General features: G+C 38.4%; 3 protein-coding genes across 3 annotated transcripts; 2 read left to right on the forward strand and 1 right to left on the reverse strand.

Moving 5' to 3' along the window:
- Positions 1-712: 712 nt before the first annotated feature.
- Positions 713-5,081, forward strand: LOC134669313 (V-type proton ATPase subunit D-like). The gene is made up of 6 exons (XM_063526820.1): positions 713-872; positions 1,417-1,553; positions 1,975-2,213; positions 2,778-2,859; positions 3,515-3,659; positions 4,632-5,081. The coding sequence occupies exons 1-6, from the start codon at positions 737-739 to the stop codon at positions 4,781-4,783; spliced, it is 891 nt and encodes a 296-aa protein (XP_063382890.1). The 5' UTR covers positions 713-736; the 3' UTR covers positions 4,784-5,081.
- A 182-nt stretch (positions 5,082-5,263) lies between these two features.
- LOC134669372 (uncharacterized) lies at positions 5,264-7,419 on the reverse strand. Its single transcript, XM_063526890.1, has 4 exons — positions 7,071-7,419; positions 6,727-6,896; positions 6,261-6,341; positions 5,264-5,442 (listed from the first exon to the last, which is right to left on the reverse strand). Exons 1-4 carry the CDS (start codon positions 7,330-7,332, stop codon positions 5,359-5,361), a joined length of 597 nt encoding a protein of 198 aa, XP_063382960.1. The 5' UTR covers positions 7,333-7,419; the 3' UTR covers positions 5,264-5,358.
- A 380-nt stretch (positions 7,420-7,799) lies between these two features.
- Positions 7,800-11,036, forward strand: LOC134669373 (NADH dehydrogenase [ubiquinone] 1 alpha subcomplex subunit 13). Its single transcript, XM_063526891.1, has 3 exons — positions 7,800-7,937; positions 8,682-8,902; positions 9,601-11,036. Exons 1-3 carry the CDS (start codon positions 7,838-7,840, stop codon positions 9,736-9,738), a joined length of 459 nt encoding a protein of 152 aa, XP_063382961.1. The 5' UTR covers positions 7,800-7,837; the 3' UTR covers positions 9,739-11,036.
- Positions 11,037-17,619: the final 6,583 nt, after the last annotated feature.

A 17,619-nucleotide genomic window follows, 5' to 3' on the forward strand; every position in this document is an offset into this window, starting at 1 on the left:
GATCCCCATAAGCTCCATACTTGACGTAGCACTTGGCATGAAAACTTAGCGCGTAGCACAGAATAAATAATAGTACTAAAAGTACAGAAGACTCACTCTCTAACAAAACGCGTCTGTTACGATCAGCACAGATATGGCCGCTAGGTGGCGACAGCGCCACGCGCGGCTTATGGCAAACCCCAAAATTGGGGTCGAATGGATGTACTTTTAGCTACCTGTAGCAAAGCGACGAAATCGCGGAGTGAGAGACGCCTGCGCGTAGTCATATAGTTTGTCAAAGGACTGTCTCATTTCAATCATAGACAGAATTATACTATCTTTGTCTTACACTAGTACTAGCACCCAAAAGAAAAGGATAAGTATAGTTTTCCTGGTTCTTACTGACTGACAAATAATGTGCAGAAAAAAAGGAGACGCTTAGCACGAGGAATTTACATGGAGCCGCCTGTTTCTATTTCTATCGCATGCGCTTAATTATATTGCCGTCTCGCTCGGACAGTGAATTGACATCCGGCATCATGGGCTCGTGCTAAGCGTTCTCTTCTTTTTAATTTAGTTAAGTCGACGATTAATATATTCTCTTTGCTATAAGTATCACCATAGATTTAATACTCTACCTATAGAAGCTTTGCCGGTTATTGTCACAATGACATTGTAAGAAAAATCTGACATTTCCTGAAACCAGATTAAAGAATATAATACTCACTAGGAGAACCAGATCCTCTTCCCCTTCACAATGAGTATGAACACAACAGACCGGTACCCGGCCACGGCATCGCAGTTCATGCTGCGTGAGATCAAACGCCAACAGGAGCTGGTGAATCGCGGCTACCAGCTGCTGAAGAGGAAGGCTGAAGCTCTACGGCTTAAAGGTAGTGTTGGTACCTACCATTGAGTTACTTATAACACTTTAAACTCTCGCGCTTTGTACACATATTTAATTACACAAACGGGTCTACCGCGATATAATTTCATTGTTTTTACCTTTAATTCCGACGTTTCAGCTGAGTTGCACCAGCTGTGGTCACGGAAAGACTTGTTGTGGTCTTTCCGTGACCACAGCTGGTGCAACTCAGCTGAAACGTCGGAATTAAAGGTAAAAACAATGAAATTATATCGCGGCAGACCCGTTTGTGTAATTAAATACCATTGAGTTATTAATTATCATACTTCATATAGAGAAGCCATATGTAAACAATGAAATTGTCGCATACGCAACCAGCAGGCATATATATTATGAATGGCCTTATCCACGTGATAAAATAACCGTCACCTTTTAAAGCCGCGGGATTGAAAGTAACGGGCACAGTTTTATCACGTAGTCAAGAACGACCATCATATCCGTACTGTAGGACTCAGATTAATAAAGCACATTCTCTTAAACCTGACTCAAGTTTTATTAAGAGAACACTCTAGGTCGACAGACGGCGTCCGACTTATCAGTGACCCAAGCGGTTCTGGGCCATACTCTTAAAGAGGCCTACATATCGTTGGCAGCGGTGAAGTTCACCAATGGGGAGTCTAATGCATTGGTGCTTGAGAATATTGAGGAGGTATGTTGCTGTTGGATTATAGTTTGTCTTCAATAAGGTATGCTAGAATTTGGGGCTATGGGGACATGACATTAATAAGGGGCGGCAGCAGACAGACTATATGGATGGTGTTTAGCAAAAATGAGTCATCCCACATCCATTCTACAATAAAATGTCAACTTTAAGCGTAAATTCTTAGAGTTCACATCTTATTGAAAAAATAATGTGGGTTGACACACTATTGCTTAACAGCATCCATATGATGGGAGCCGAGAAATGGGCGGCTAGTAATAGTTACTACAGGACCTGGGGCCTAAAGTGGCCAAGCCTGCGTTTAATTCATAGTAGGGCGTCCTCAGGCAATGATCAAGCTACGTATTGGCAGTTGAGACACGTTCTACCTGTTTGGTTTAAATGCTAAAACCAATGTATGTGTTTTTAGGCACAAATCCGTGTCCAACGCATACCAGAAAACATATCCGGCGTCTCAACCGTGACCCTCCACGCTATCGAAGAGCTGGGGGCCAGCGACGCCCTCCGCTACGCAGGCCTCGGGGCCGGCGGGCACCGCACCGGCGAGGCCAAGAGGGCCTTTCGCGAGGCCGTCCATATTCTGATCAAATTCGCGTCGCTGCGCAATACGTGTATTCTGTTGGATAATGCGATTAGGTCAACGCTGAGGTATTCTCCGTATTTTATGAGCTATACCAATCGTTATTTTATACTAAAACTTTTTAATAACCACATAATAACGATGTTATCATTTAAATATTTTTTTTTTAACTGGTAACATCTTGAATTCTACCGAAAGTGTCCCTTATGTGTCCCTTGCTATACTGTGTTACCAGGTTTATAACCTCTGTGGCCTATTTTATAAAGCTACAAGTTACAATTTACAAGCGGAAGTCTCTTTCTAACCCTATGTGATAGAGCGAGACTTCCGCTTGTAAATTGTAAGTTGTAGCTTTATAAAATAGGCCACTGGAAATCATTATTTCCGTTATCTAAAGGCTTCTACAGACAGACCTCGAAACCAATGGCATTCGATTTTAGATAATTGTTGGCTAAATTGGATAATTCTATCTATAGATGCCGCACTGTATAACAAATAGTATACGATTATCGTGACGTTTGTAGAGGCCTACAAATAAATCCAAAGCCCGCTCCACACTCCTGCGCGAACGAGGCGCGAGTCGCGAACCAGTGTGGAGGGGGCTCTACAATGATCCAAATGATATTTTACAGAAAAGTGAACGGCATAGAGAAGGTAATTATGCCTAAGCTATCGAACACAATGAAATACATTCAAGTGGAACTAGCGGAGCGGGTAGGACCTTATTCTAAATAGATATCGAATCATTCTTGTTTTTAGTAGTCGTGAATTAAACTCGAGTTGCTACAGTTTTTTTCGCTCATTTAGATACTCGTACAGAATTGAAGAGAGCTGCATTAGGTAAACCTAAATCCTGAACATCCTTTATTATATTCTATTCCTTAAATCTGCCTTACTTACTTGCTCGCCTTGGTGCTAGAGTTGGGCCGTGTACTGTTTGCCACTGCAATGAAGTTACGAATCGCGGCGCATAAACGCGAACGCGAGTGTAGAGTCGATTTCGCAGATCGACGAACTTGACGCCACACTCGCGTTCGCGGCTTCGTCGCGTCGGGATTCGCGCACGAGTGTGTAGCGGGCTTTATACTTTATACTAAAGGGGTATCCAGACGGGCGGGACTGACGAAATCAGTCGATTTGTTCAGGAAAATAATTGGTCAATCTCATCTAGCGTCCACACTTTAAATCCAAATTAAATCACCAATTTGCATTCTACTATGAAAATTGGCATTTTTGTGTTCGCACCTGCTGATGTGATCGGGGAATCAAATTGGTATTTGCGGCCCTGTTCGATCGGAGAATTTCATCAGATTGGCGAAAAATGGTCTCGTCTGGATACAACTTTATTCATCGTATTTTATTTAACTAGGAAAGAGAGGAGATGCACAGACTGAAGATGGTGAAGGCAAAGAAGATTCGAGCCAAAGCTCTGGCGACAATGCGTCTCGAAAACTCTCAAGAATGTGACAGCTCTGCAGGCGGTGAAAGCGGCGAAATTGGTAGGCGGATTTATTAATAGACGGAAATTAGCTTATTTTAGTAGTATAGTTAGTAGCTAATAGTTGTAGTAGTTAGGTAACTTAATTTAAGAAATTGAACCGTTAGCAACTACCTAGTCTCAATACGTAAATAAGTTTGTGGCAAAATTTCCATTTTTGGTACAAGCTTTTATCGCTGACTGTACTTTTCTTACGACAGACAACTAACCCCGGCTACTCACGTAACGATAAATCGTTGCGATAAAACTGTGCAGTCCGACTGTGCAGATAAATCGAACCGTGTGTATGACAAATCGTTACGATAATCGACATACACACGGTTCGATTTATCTGCACAGTCGGACTGCACAGTTTTATCGCAACGATTTATCGTTACGTGAGTAGCCGGGGTAATACTCATCGAGATAATTTTAAAAACCCCTAACACAATTAGGTTGCGATGTTTCATCATAGAGTTCCTATGGCCACCTCCCTGTCTCCACACAGTGTCTCCATCATCAGATCAGCTCGATGGTACCATAATATTGCATTGTAATCCGATTTATAGATGCATGCAAAATTTCAGCTCAATCGGAAACCGGGATGAAATTTAATTTCCAAGATTTGATTACAAACAGACAACGGGACAGGTGAAAGTAAATAAAAACTTGTAAAAATCTCTGAACGTCTCGAAAAATAGGACCCAAGAAATAGTGTCGTCAAACGAGTTTTCACCGCTCACTGCTGTAAAGCCCGCTCCACACTCATGCGGGAATCGCGGCGCGAAGCCGCGAACTCGAGTGTGAAGTCAAGTTCGCAAATCTGCGAAATCCACTTCACACTCGCTTTCGCGGCTTCGCGGCGCGATTCACGCACGAGTGTGGGGCGGGCTTAATGGAAAAATAGGGTCCTTGAAACGCATTTAATGCCTTTTAGGACAGTTTAGGTCGCGTTAATAGTGCTGTTATTTTGGTCGATGTAACGACTACTTTTCTCAACGACTTCCAGATGTCCAATCTGCAGCTCGTATCCGTTCTGTGGAGTGTCTCACTAGTATCATCTGCGCCTGCAAGTCGCTGCCCTCCACGGATTCCGTCGAAGACTTCTCTAAGCCCGTCTGCCAGCCCGCGGAATGGGATGACGAGGATCTCCTGTTTTAACCTTTGCACGCCATACGTCTAACCCTTTAACCATTTGACATTCCATTTCGAATTCGATTAGAACAGTTCGAAACAGTAATTAGTAATGGTCGTGCAAGCAAAAGGACGTCAAGTTGTGCCAACCCTAATAATTGTTCGGAGTGTCGGAGCAATGCTGAGCCGAACGGAGCCGAGTTTGCCCGAAGCGAGGAGTTTCGCACCCCTGGTTCCAGTGAAATCCGCAACATGGCGCGTGATCATATATTCCTGGTCAGGCTTTACATCTATATGAGTGTTCCTTACTGTAGGACGACGAATATTAAGCCGCTTTTTTAACATTTAGCAGAGTGAAGTCATCTGCTAACTAACTGAGAGGCATAAGTATATATACCTTTTGATTTTTCTTCAACTAATTATGTATGTTCTTTGTAAACCATTTGTTATTTTATAATTACGTAGTAATTACAATTTAGTTTCCTTTATTCATGAAAAAATAAAAGGTATTGTTTTATTTCAGCTAGTTTTATTCATATAAATGTAATAAATAGAATTTTGGACATCATTCAAATTATAAATTTAGCTTCGTAACTGAGAAACTACAATACCCAGCCATTGTCCAACCGCTCTTCCATGGGTTTGGTAAAATACTGGCATCTCCGGAATTTTTCCAGAATTTCACCCTAGAAAAAACAATGAATAATTAAAGCCGTTTTTCTGTTTCCCCGCGTTCTAATTAACAATGATATTAAAAGAGTGGTGAAAGCCACGCCATTCCGAAGCGCGCAGTGGAATCGATCTGGGCCCATAACCTGCTTGTTTTTGGGCCTAAAAGGAAACTATGGCAGGTGACTTCACGAAGGCATACTATACTGGTAGAAAGCACTTTGTCTGGCTTTTATACCATGATAAATCTTTAATTGGATGCCTGAAGGGACTGCGATAAAATTGGTGCAGGAACAAAAGTTGATCATAATATTAAAACCTTGCGCAGGAATCAACTTTGCCAAAAACCGAATGTGTATCTAATGTAAAGACCACCACCAAATAGGTCTAGAGATCTACAAAAACGGCCCCTATTACAGGGCTATTAAAATTTACAATAAAATTCCCGCTTATTTAAAAACATCATACAACCAATTTGCAACAAATCTAAAAAGTAAACTGGTCGAAAAGTGCTACTACAGTATATCTGAGTTTATGGAAGATACCTTGTTATAATTATAAGTATATGTAAGTAAGAAAACACATTTAAGTTAAAAAAAAAATATTAAATTGATTACTCCTCCTAATTATTGTTACCTACTCTTAATTTACTTTAAGTCATGTTATGCTTGTCACATAAAATTTATAACTTGATTTGTTACAAATATTTTTGCGATACCCTACCAGGGTCCATGTGCCTGTATGTTACTATGTAGTCTACTCGTATGTAATATAAATATGTACATTGGATGCAAAATAAAGATCTCTATCTCTATCTCTATCTCTAGGTACTTACCGGTCCGGTCTTCTGGATTGTCTCACTGTAAAAAGTAACGGCACTAGACCCAGTTCCATACAAGGGATACTTTAGGTGCAACTGTGAACAAAATATTCGTTTAAGTACCCAATGGTAGATAAGTAGAAAATAGTTTACTCCATTTACTTTGTCCAAGGTCGCGATATGGGAGGGAAAAACTGCAGTGGCTGCAAGGAAAACTGGATTTGCCCTGAGGCCCAGTAGGCCCGGGCCTAGGGCGGCATCGGCACTTCGGCAGTCTATATGATGCGTGCTGAGAAAGGAGCGGCTATATAGTATGTATTAGTACAGGGCCTGGGACCTAGGGCGGCCAATACTGCAAATCCGCCACTGGAAAACTGGGAAAAGTAAAAAAAAAAACACGATCCCGATCCCAGATCCAATCTTATCAAAATTGGCCATATTATTGGGTGTTCCCGTACTTATATTGTTAAGTATATCTTACGTTTTTGTCCAGAGGGATTTCTAAGTTACGAGGCTCGAACTCATCCTTCACATAGTTGGCCTCGTATTCGGTGCAGTACTCGGTGACAGGATTATTAATTTTCAATTCATCTATAACTTCCTCTAACATTTGCTCCCAGAAAAAGTCTTTTAACATTTGCTTCCGAAGACCTAAGAAGCGGAGAGAAAATTTATGACCAGATTGAAAAGCCCGCGGATTCGCTTAATTTTTTTTATAATTAGCCGGGTCCACAGAGTCCACACAGAACGAGCATACCCAGGAGGAAATTTCCTCGCGGGTATGCTCACTCTGCGTGGTCTGTGTGGACCCAACTATTTGCTTACCTACAATACGTGGAGTTTTTTTTGGAACCTTATATTGGTTTCTCATTTCGCTGCCTTTAGCAGGTGCTTCCCTGCCATCCTGTAGAATCCATGGACGACTATAACTTTTTCCTTTTCCATAAGCCGATGGTTCTGGGGGAACTTTCGGGTGTAACTTGATCCGTTCAAGGGGTCTTATTTTTAACGATGTATCCTCGACATCAGGCTCTGGGATATCAGCTTGAACTTCGGCGTTAATGTTGCTTGGTTGTAGAGCATCCATAGTTTACAAAAAATACTAATAAAGATTGCTGAAATCTCAAAAATAAATAAGTTGCGTTGCTATGGAAATATTGATTGATACTTTATGACCTCTCCAAAAATTACCGATAGAACTCGATAGCAAATATTCAAGGCTATAACCGCGAAAATCGAAGTTCGCAAATTGCGGGGATTTTTCTCTGTCAGTCTGATTACGCCTTCGTTGGAGTAAAAGAGAAAGATCCCCGCAATTTGCGAATTTCGGTTTTCGCGGTAGCCGCTCAAATCGCATGGGATTGTTGACAATACATTGAGGCATTTGTTTGATTCGTGAATTCGTTGCTCCTACATAGCCAGCAATTATCTAAAATCGCATGTCATTTGTTGCTACGTCTGCAGAAGCCTTTAGCCCTTTAGCCAAAGCAATTGCAAAACGCAATGTTTCTCTTGTCTTTCTGTCACTGTCAATTTTTGACTTTTGTCGTTGTCGTTTACTTGTCAAAAGCAGTCAGTGAAACTAACGCAAAATGTCCTGCAGTGCAGTGGCCAGGAAACAGGATCTGCCTCCTCCGGGGGGCTACAAGCCCATCCCCTTCAAGAGGATCCCGGCCAAGCAATTCTTCAGCGGTCAGTTCTCGTTATCTTTAATTGTTTTGGTCAATTAAACGTATTATGTAACTTAGTAGAGGTTAGGTCAGTTTGTTATTTTGGTTTATCTATCGGATAAATAAGGATAGTTTAAGTGATATCACCATTACTGTGATATTCAAAACGTTACAAATTACTTATTGTAAAAATAGAAAAGTTATGAGCATCTACAGGCCTACTGCTAGTCACTTTAACTTATTAATCTTATTATAGGGATTTAAGTTCTAACTTTTGTCCTAGTTCTGAATGATTCCTCTGAGTGAATGTGGGGGATTTATTTTATAATATAATACAAGCTAGAAAAATATGGAATACTACTATAAATCAATATTTTGATCTATTTTAAGTAAATATTTTTTGTTGTATCAGAATCAACCTTGAAACAGTATTATACCATGCTCCATTAATTGTACATTTTACCAGTGGGAGGCACTCCTGACTTTGGGCAAACTCGGCTCCATTCGGCTCAGCATTGCTCCGACCAATTATAAGGGTTGGCCCCACTTGACATCCTTTTGCGGCGCAGCCACAGATAAGACTTGAATTTTGACAACCCTAAATAGTTGAAAAGGATAGTGCCATTACTTAGAAAGGGATATTATGATTTGACCCTGAATTGCTGTCAAACTTCGGTTTTGTAGGAAGTGTCCTTTCTGTACGGGAGTACTATTACTTATTCTGTGGTTAAAGCCAATAATTATAATAGCAATAATAACGTTTCAGGATATGCCATGTTTGCTGGCTTCATCGGCATGACCACCGGCGCCTTATACCTGCACTACCTGAACTACAAGTGGGTGAAGAAGCACGAGATTGAGATGCGCTCAGCCAAGATGGCCATCTACCCGATGCTGCTCGCCGAGCGGGACCGCGAGTACTTGAAGCAGCTCCGGAGGAACAGGGATGCAGAGGCGGAGCTGATGAAGGATGTGCCTGGATGGGAGGTTGGTGACCTATAGTCTGTATCTTTAGATGTTTAAAAAAGAGTACACTAAATCTACCCTCAAATTGCTTCTTAATCCAGTTGAGGGCAGATGAAGAGATGAAAACATTACATGATCAAATAACGTAGGTGACAGTAAGTTCGTTCACTGACAGATTCAGGTGGTTTTTGTATTTGGTCGGTTAATCAATAAATGTTATAACTACCCGAATATGTACAAATTATTTGTTTACTTTTATTAAGTACCTAAAGATACAGAGTATAGTTTAAGCTCTCTTAAAAAATATGTTTGAATTGATTAGCTATTACTCCAGTTTTAATGTAATCTTTGGCCTAAATCTCAACAGATTACCTTTTTTAAGAAAGCAATTACAAATAAAATAAGACTGGACCCAACGATCATCAGAAAATGAGGAAGATTTAAATCACATTAATGTGATTTTTAACTTGACTCTCCATATATAGATACACTGATATAATTATGTATAGATAGATTGTCTCTCTCTTTTTGACTTGTCCATAGAGTCTGTGCGGAAAGAGACGAGTCGTAGAATGTATGGGATCCCTTACATTCCATGACTCTTTTCTTTCTGTACAGACTATAATTTATATGCCAACATCATCATAAGTACTAAATAGAAAATACAAACCTCACTTCAAGACATCTTCAAGCTTCAAGACATACCTACCTTATTTCAGGTCGGGACTTACTATGGCGAGAAGGTATACAAGCTCCTGCCCCCGGACACGCTCGTAGAACCCATCTTCCACGAGTACTACGTCCACACGGACCCCATCGCGTGGTACCAGCGTGCCTACATCAAGCTAATGAGCTAAACGGACCACTGTTCACATGAGGGACTATAGGCCAATTAGATCCACACTTGCTATCGGGCCTGAGTAAAAATAGTTTTCCGTTTCACAGAATATCAGGACAGATTTAAATTCTTTAACAAATTTGACATCGACATTAAAGCCTGGGGAAGGACCCCCGACAGGCCCGAAACATGTCGCCAATAGCGATTAAAAATTCAAGTGAGTGAAACCGTTGTTGTATATTTGACATGTAAAAATACTTTGTCTCCAATTGTCAAAAATGTTCAATGTTTGATATTTTTGCATAAGAACCATTTTTTTACATTTCAAATATTGTTAAGATGATGGGCCAGACGGGCCTGTTTACAAGTGTGGATGTAATAGGCTCATATGGACTGAAATATGTTGCCTTTAAGATCTGTTTTTATAACCCAGGGGGCAAAATGCTACAGCACAAAATGAAAATTGAAATTTCGTTATAAGCCTCTATCACTCTTGACTATTCCAGCGATGTAGGCAGATAAAAAAAATTTCAATGCTCATTTTTCGCGGTACTAAAATGACAGTTTGATTTTTTTTATACCACGTTAGTGAGAAACAAGCATACGGCGATGATAAAGATCACCGTAGCCTATAAACGCCTGCAGCTTCACGGGTGTGCGCTATGTTAACCCTTTTTTGAAGTCCTGACTGCCCCTCGAGAAAACCTCGGCCGGACTAGCACATGATTGGCGCGACATTATCTCGCGGCGAGATAGACTACCCGTCCCTCTTTTGTTAACATAGTTAGAAAAACAATACAAACCTCACGGGACAACGGGTAGTCTATTTTGCCGCGAGACACTGTCGCGCCAATCTTGTGCTTGGCTTAATGGAACTCATTCCACAGCCGGAGTGTCTGCGGGGGGTAATTCTCAATTTGTCATGTCAAATTTGTAAAATCCAAACTATGGGCTACATATAACACTTTAACCTCTGGCGTTTTGTACACATATTTAATTACACAAACCGCCTAGCGTTAGTCTTTCCACCACAGCTGGTGCAACTCAGCTGAAACGTCGGAATTAAAGGTAAAAACAATGAAATTATATTGCGGTAGACCCGTTTGTGTAATTAAACTATGGGCTATTTGGGATATTAAAAACAGAGCTTAATAACATAACTATTCTAAAGATATAATTTAATCCTGGTCCATGTTATATCTGAGAGTGTTGGAGTTAGTTCAAATGAATGGGGATGTAGATTGACTGCCACTGATTTCCGTTTATAAAATTATTTTATTTTAGCTGTTAATTTACAAATAAATCAATATAAGCAGTCTTTTGAAGTTTTTTTCTGTAAATGATTTAATACAAAGGTTTGGATTTTTAGTGTCTGTTCTGAATTGGTGAAACAAAGATTCGTACTTTTGTAGGTAACTCTCGTACTCTACAAGCATAAAGTACTTTAGGGACGATTTGTTCATAAAATAAAATTCACACAATCTTAACACATTCATTGCTGACGCATTACGATTAAATAGTTTCGTGACGCGAACGCGTCTTCGGGCATTGAATGGGTTAATCTAGTCTAGCGTACGTTCCCAGGTATGTATTAAAAGTACAACATCAATTCTCTTATAGAAATAAGTAAAAGAAGGTTCTGACGGCGCAAAGATGTACTTACGGTAGGGTTGCCATACGTCCCGGTACGCCGGGACATGTCCTGGTTTGAAGCATGATGTCCCTGTGTCCCGGCCCATAAACAAATTGTCCCGGTTTATAAATCATAGTTATTTAGTAGGGGGCATTGAGACAGACAGACGGCCGGACGGTCAACAAAGTGATCCTATATGGGCTCCGTTTTTTTCCTTTTGAAGTACGAAATCCTAAAAATCTACCTACTATTATCTCGAAAAAATTTCGCGCTCGCTTCGCTCGCGTTTTCATTTAGGTACTTACATTATTTGTGACAGTCAAGTTGAAATTTGGTACACATATATTATGTCAATCTATAACCCGAAGACGGACATGTAAATGTAACGTAAATAAAATGAATTTTAAGGCGCTCTTATACTGGAGTTTTACGTTTTCAAGGGGGTGAAGCAGACGCAGCGATAGAATAGGCAGGGGGGCACCCCGCGCGCCCCGCCCGCGCCGCACGATTCCCGCGCAACACATCGACTTCCTTATTCTGTCGCCATCCGTATTCTGGTTTGTTAGTTCCGAATTTTTTTCCGGAAATTTATATTGAATAAGGTTTATATATTGACGAAATAAATAAAATTGAAATTGATTATAGGCTAATTCGTATTTTGATTAGTACCTATTTAATAAAATTTACAATGGTGGATAGTATAGATAATTATATGTAGGTACACAATACTAGAGTATTATACATAGTAAAATAAATAATCAATCATTTCTAATCACAGTTATTTCCATGCTGTTTTATCATTCATGTAGAGTCTGTGCGGAAAGAGAAGAGTCGTGGCAGAAACGGGAACTAACATTTTAAATTTTATATGGCAATCAAACCTTTGACACCTGTCTTGTAAAAAGTAAACAAACTTCTGTCATTGTATATTTTTATTAACAAAAACCGCAAGTTTTATGTATATAATATTTTCAAAACACGATAAAACCGTACATAAAACTACAAGGAAAATTAGTTTTAACATTGTTCGGTTTTGTCAGCGGGAAGAAAACGGCTAAAAGCCGACTATCGACTTACAAAAAGTCGGGGGACGTATTTCCGCTATTCGCGGGTATTGATGTTGTATTTAATATTAAATAATTACCTATTTAATAAGCCCCCTAAGTAACTTGTCTCCGGTACATAATCGGTAAGTATATTCATTCAAAATATATTAATTTTCATAAATATGCAGGTCATTCATGATCTTTAAAATAACTGACAAATAGTCTTGATACTTGCTATTTTATGCATATTTATATATAATTTCTTTTTCAGGATTGTGTAAAAGTACCTACGGTATCTCGAATAAAAGACCGCCAAGTAGGTGATATGCAAGCATTCGTAATTTACGTGCCGGATTCAAGCACATCCAGTTCAAATGAAGATAGTTCTATGAGTGTCCCTGGTTGTTCTGAAGCTAGCTCAAACTTAAGTGACATTGAATATTTTAATTCAGACTTCGATTACAAAGAATAAAACTTTTTCTAATAAAATATTTCTTTATTTGTAAGTTCGTTTACTAGGTTCTGAATAAAACTTTTTCTAATAAAATATTTCTTTATTTGTAGGTTCTGTTAGTTACGAAATTATATTTCATATTTGACAGTGACTTTTCGGCGAAGTAAAATATCGTGAGATGAGAGAACCGGACATATCCCAATAAGGCCTACCTACTTATGCACTATTTTTATTCATATTCATATTTATTATTAATAATGTACACATACATTACAAGTCAAGTTTACAATGGGTGAAATATATCCCAGATAAAATTACAGTTCTATTGCCCAATTTTTACCTGATCTACCCGGTTTTAATAACTGTTGGACTGCACAGATTAGGCAGTACATAAATGAGACTCTATTTTGTTTGGTACTAAAATTACAGTTGTATTGGGCAGATTCTTAACTAGATTTAGCAGTTTTGTCAATCGCACTGTCACTTTTTAGTATCTGAGACATAAAAACAAGTGTGTTTTAAAAAGAAAACTAGTGCCTGCGCTAAATCAGAGGATTGAGTTGACGAGCCGACACCACCACCAGGCTCCGTTTAGTAAGCCGTGGTAAAAAACCGGAACAAAAGGGGTTCAAGTATCATGACCTTTAGTGTCGTACTATAATCACGTGACCAGTGTTGTCAGCATAGCAAAAACCATAAAATAGCACTGGCGCGCCCTCAAATCCCACGACTCTTCTCTTTCCGCACAGACTCTAGTCTTGTGTGATATACTCGTAATAAGCTTTAGAAATCGATACTTTTGGGTTTAATTGGCGTAAAGGACATTTTGGCGAAAATGGGTTATATATACAGTTTTATTCAGAATTCCAAGCGCTTTCGTTCTGTGCTGTGTAGTTAAAATTTTAATATCTCTTTAAATGCTGCCAATTTTTTATTATGATTTTGGAAAAACACCTTAGCTCAGGGGGCGTAAATGACCAGTTACAAATTACATAGTATAGTAAAAGTGATTGTTATAAATTGTTTTGATGTACATAAATTAAGGACTGCAGAACCGGTACGGTTTAAAAGAACCGGAATTTTCGGTACCAGGCAAAAATGGAATCGGGATTTCTCGGTATTTTCGGTACTTTCAGGACTGCCTTCAAAAATCAGTTTTTACCTCAATTTTCGGTAAAACCTAAAACGATCATGAATGTTTCTCTAAACATTAGTAGGTACAGTATATATAATAAGTACCATAGTGAAGGTACACACACTTCTTTTTACGATATGTGTCTTGAAGCCACACAATCATGCCCTCTGCTTACCATATACTACTAAATAATATAATTTGGTTTAATCCTAAATTACATCTGATATTTCACTATGTTTATTGAAAAACATCGGCAAAAACTGAAGTGTGGCTCAGGTAATATCATCATTTAATTTAAATGTGTAAGCCGTTTCGTGAAATTATATTAATTATTTTCGCATGCGTTCTGTGGCAGGGATATTTTACCTACTAATAATAGAACTATCAATACAAAGAATCAAGAAGTTGTTGCGGCCATAATTAAGAATTTACCAAGGGGAGAGCATGTTACTGTAATATGATAATTCTTTCTAAAATGTCTTTATTAATGAGAGTTTCTTATGCCGTATTCGAACTAAAATGCATATTTTACTAATTACACAATTCTCTCTAGTTTTTGTTCGTATTTAATATAGGTTCAAATAACTAATTATTCGTGTAAAATTATTAATCGTAGAATCACTTATGTCCGTATACTTTCAAAATACACAATACTTAGTTATTGACTATTTTAGTTGACTATTTAGCATTGATTCTGTTGAAGTAATATTAAACAAATAAAAAAAAATGTTTTTTTATATGATGCACCATGTTCATGTATTAGCTTGTCAAAATTCGAAATAACACAGTTTTTACTTAGGGTTCGAATCTCATTTATTATACACGGTGTAACATGAGGAAACCGAATAATTTTAACAGCGTATTTCTGATCATATTTAGAGACAAAAGTGTCCTGTAAACTTTTTTGAAATTCGCCTAGTTTCAGAGTTAATACCAATTTTAAAAAAAACAAGTTTTTAGTGTTTCATGGTGCAAAACGCCTTTTTGATGACGATGCTACTATGGGATTTATTCTAAATATCCTTATTGATAGATGTAAAAAAAGTGACAAGTAACACTTTGCAAAAACTAAGTTTTACAAAAAAAAAATCCGGTTTTTTTTTTAATTTTTTTTAATATTATATATATATTATAATTAAAATCAATTTTTACTTTTTTTTCGTAAAACTTAGTTTGACATCTATCAATAAGGAAATTTAAACTACGTCCCATAGTAGCAACATCGCCATCAAAAAAGGCATTTTGCACTATGTAACAATAAAAGCCTGTTTTTTTTAACTTTTTTTATCTTATTTGCTGTTCTTTTATTTCATCAGCATCATCATCATCTCAGCCATAGGACATCCACTGCTGAACATAGGCCTCCCCCTTGGACCTCCATTCGTACCGGTTGGAAGCGGGCGCATCCAGCGTCTTCCGGCGGCCTTAACAAGGTCGTCCGTCCATCTTGTGGGTGGACGTCCTACGCTGCGCTTGCTAGTCCGTGGTCTCTACTCGAGCACTTTTCCACCCCATCGGCCATCTTCTCTGCGCGCAATGTGGCCTGCCCATTGCCACTTCAGCTTGCTAATCCGGTAGCCTATGTCAGTGACTTTAGTTCGTCTACGGATCTCCTCTTTTCTGATTCGATCACGTAGAGAAACTCCGAGCATAGCCCTTTCCATAGCTCGTTGAGCGACTTTGAATTTTGAGATGAGGCCGAGAGTGAAAGACCACGTTTCGGAGCCGTAAGTCATCACTGCTGGTAACACACATTGATTAAAGACTTTCGTCTTGAGGCACTGAGATATGTCGGACGAATTTATTTCAGACAATGATTTTTTCATATTTTGTATTAACTCTGAAACTAGCCGAATTTCAAAAGTTTATAGGACAAGCTCTGAATAATAATAATAATAATTTGTCTGTAAATATGGAATACGCTGTTAAAATTATTCGGTTTCCTCGTGTTACACCGTGTATACTAAATGAGTTTCAAATCCTAAGTAAAAACTAAGTTATTATGAAAATGGTACATTAATATAAAAAAAATGAATGTAACGTTACCTTGATTTTATTAAGAATTTATTAAGGATTATTTCTTTTATTGACACTTTTCTCCTAAAATGTATAGGTACTTTGTACACAAGAAGGTAAATGTAAACAGTATGATTTTTTTTCTCAAAACAAATGTGTTGTTTTTGCTCTTCTAAAAATCGCGTTTTGTCCGTTAAACCCTTTAAGCCTACGGTAGTCGATGTGTACCGTAGTTAGGAACGAATACACCCTGAATTTAGAATAAAAAAGTCTGAGTATGTCACTTACGACCCCCTACTAAACAAGACTCACTAAATTATCAAAAATGTCATGGTCGTAAAGGACATGCATAGTGTTTTTGACCAATTTTAAAGGACAGTAACTTCTTTCGTATTGAATTTATAGATATGATCGCTAATTTAAGTTAAAGAGACTAACATTTTGAATACTTTTCCAATACACATCAAAAATATAGCTCGATGAATAAAAAAAATATATCAACATTAAACAAAACATCGTAGTTATTCGCGTCTCCTAAAAAATAGCATTTTGTCCTTTACGCCAATCGAACCCAAAGGTATATTGTCTTGTCTTGACCGGGCGCGTGCAACATTACACTGGACTGCCGAGATAAAAGAGTGTTCAACAACTACTTTGCGTACGATTTCCTATTCCTAAATGATCGATTTAAAAGTAATGTTAAAAATAGGCTCATATTAATTGTTATATTGTATAGTGGACATCATATTGTCTATCATTCGGACATTAGGTATTTTATTGAACTTGTCGAGTTTGTCAGTATGAATGTACTCGTAGCTATCTATAGTCGCACCAATAAAAGTCTGCAGCGGATTTGATAGCCCACGCAGTGTAAGTGTTATGTATACGTATACTTATGAAATTATATGTATACGTATATCTATGAAATTAAGACGTCTTAATTTCATAGAAGTTTGACGTATAAATAGCACTTGCACTGCGTTGGCTATCAAAATGGCTGCAGACTTTTCTTAGTTTAACTCTAGTAATTATTCGGTCGTGTCAATGTTACAATAGTATCTGAACGGTTGCTCCTTCTGTCTTATGACATAATGCTATGGCAGTTATGAAAATATACTGATCGAGTTGTTTTCACATCGCCATCGGTTAGCTAACGAGTTTTGCTCACTGCAAAAGCTGCAAAACTCAGTCTATTCGAAAGAGCAGAAATATGCGGACCCCACTGGAGTTTAGAATCTAGAGTTATACCATGAAAAACTGTAGGTACTATCAACCAATCGTAATATGGAGTGCCTCAAAAATTGGCAAGCGTCCGACCTCCAACGCGTCCCGCTCGGGACTGAGCGGCGGGCTGGCAGCGGGGGCGCGAGTAAATGGTGCCGTGAATTCGTAAATTTTGAGTTTAAAGTTATATGTGTTATGAAATTAACTAGATTAAACCCGACGGACATTACATCATTACAGACGTTTATTTTGATGTAATTTTCAATACATCAAGTAGTATAATATTGACGTGAAATGAGTTTTAAGGTAGAGAATAAGGGTATGTTTGGATTTTTTTTCTATCGAGCGAAGTTTGTCCAATTATGTAACGAGTACCCGACGTACTTACATAA

This window comes from Cydia fagiglandana, chromosome 12, assembly GCF_963556715.1.
Source record: "Cydia fagiglandana chromosome 12, ilCydFagi1.1, whole genome shotgun sequence".
Taxonomy (NCBI): Eukaryota; Metazoa; Arthropoda; class Insecta; order Lepidoptera; family Tortricidae; genus Cydia; species Cydia fagiglandana.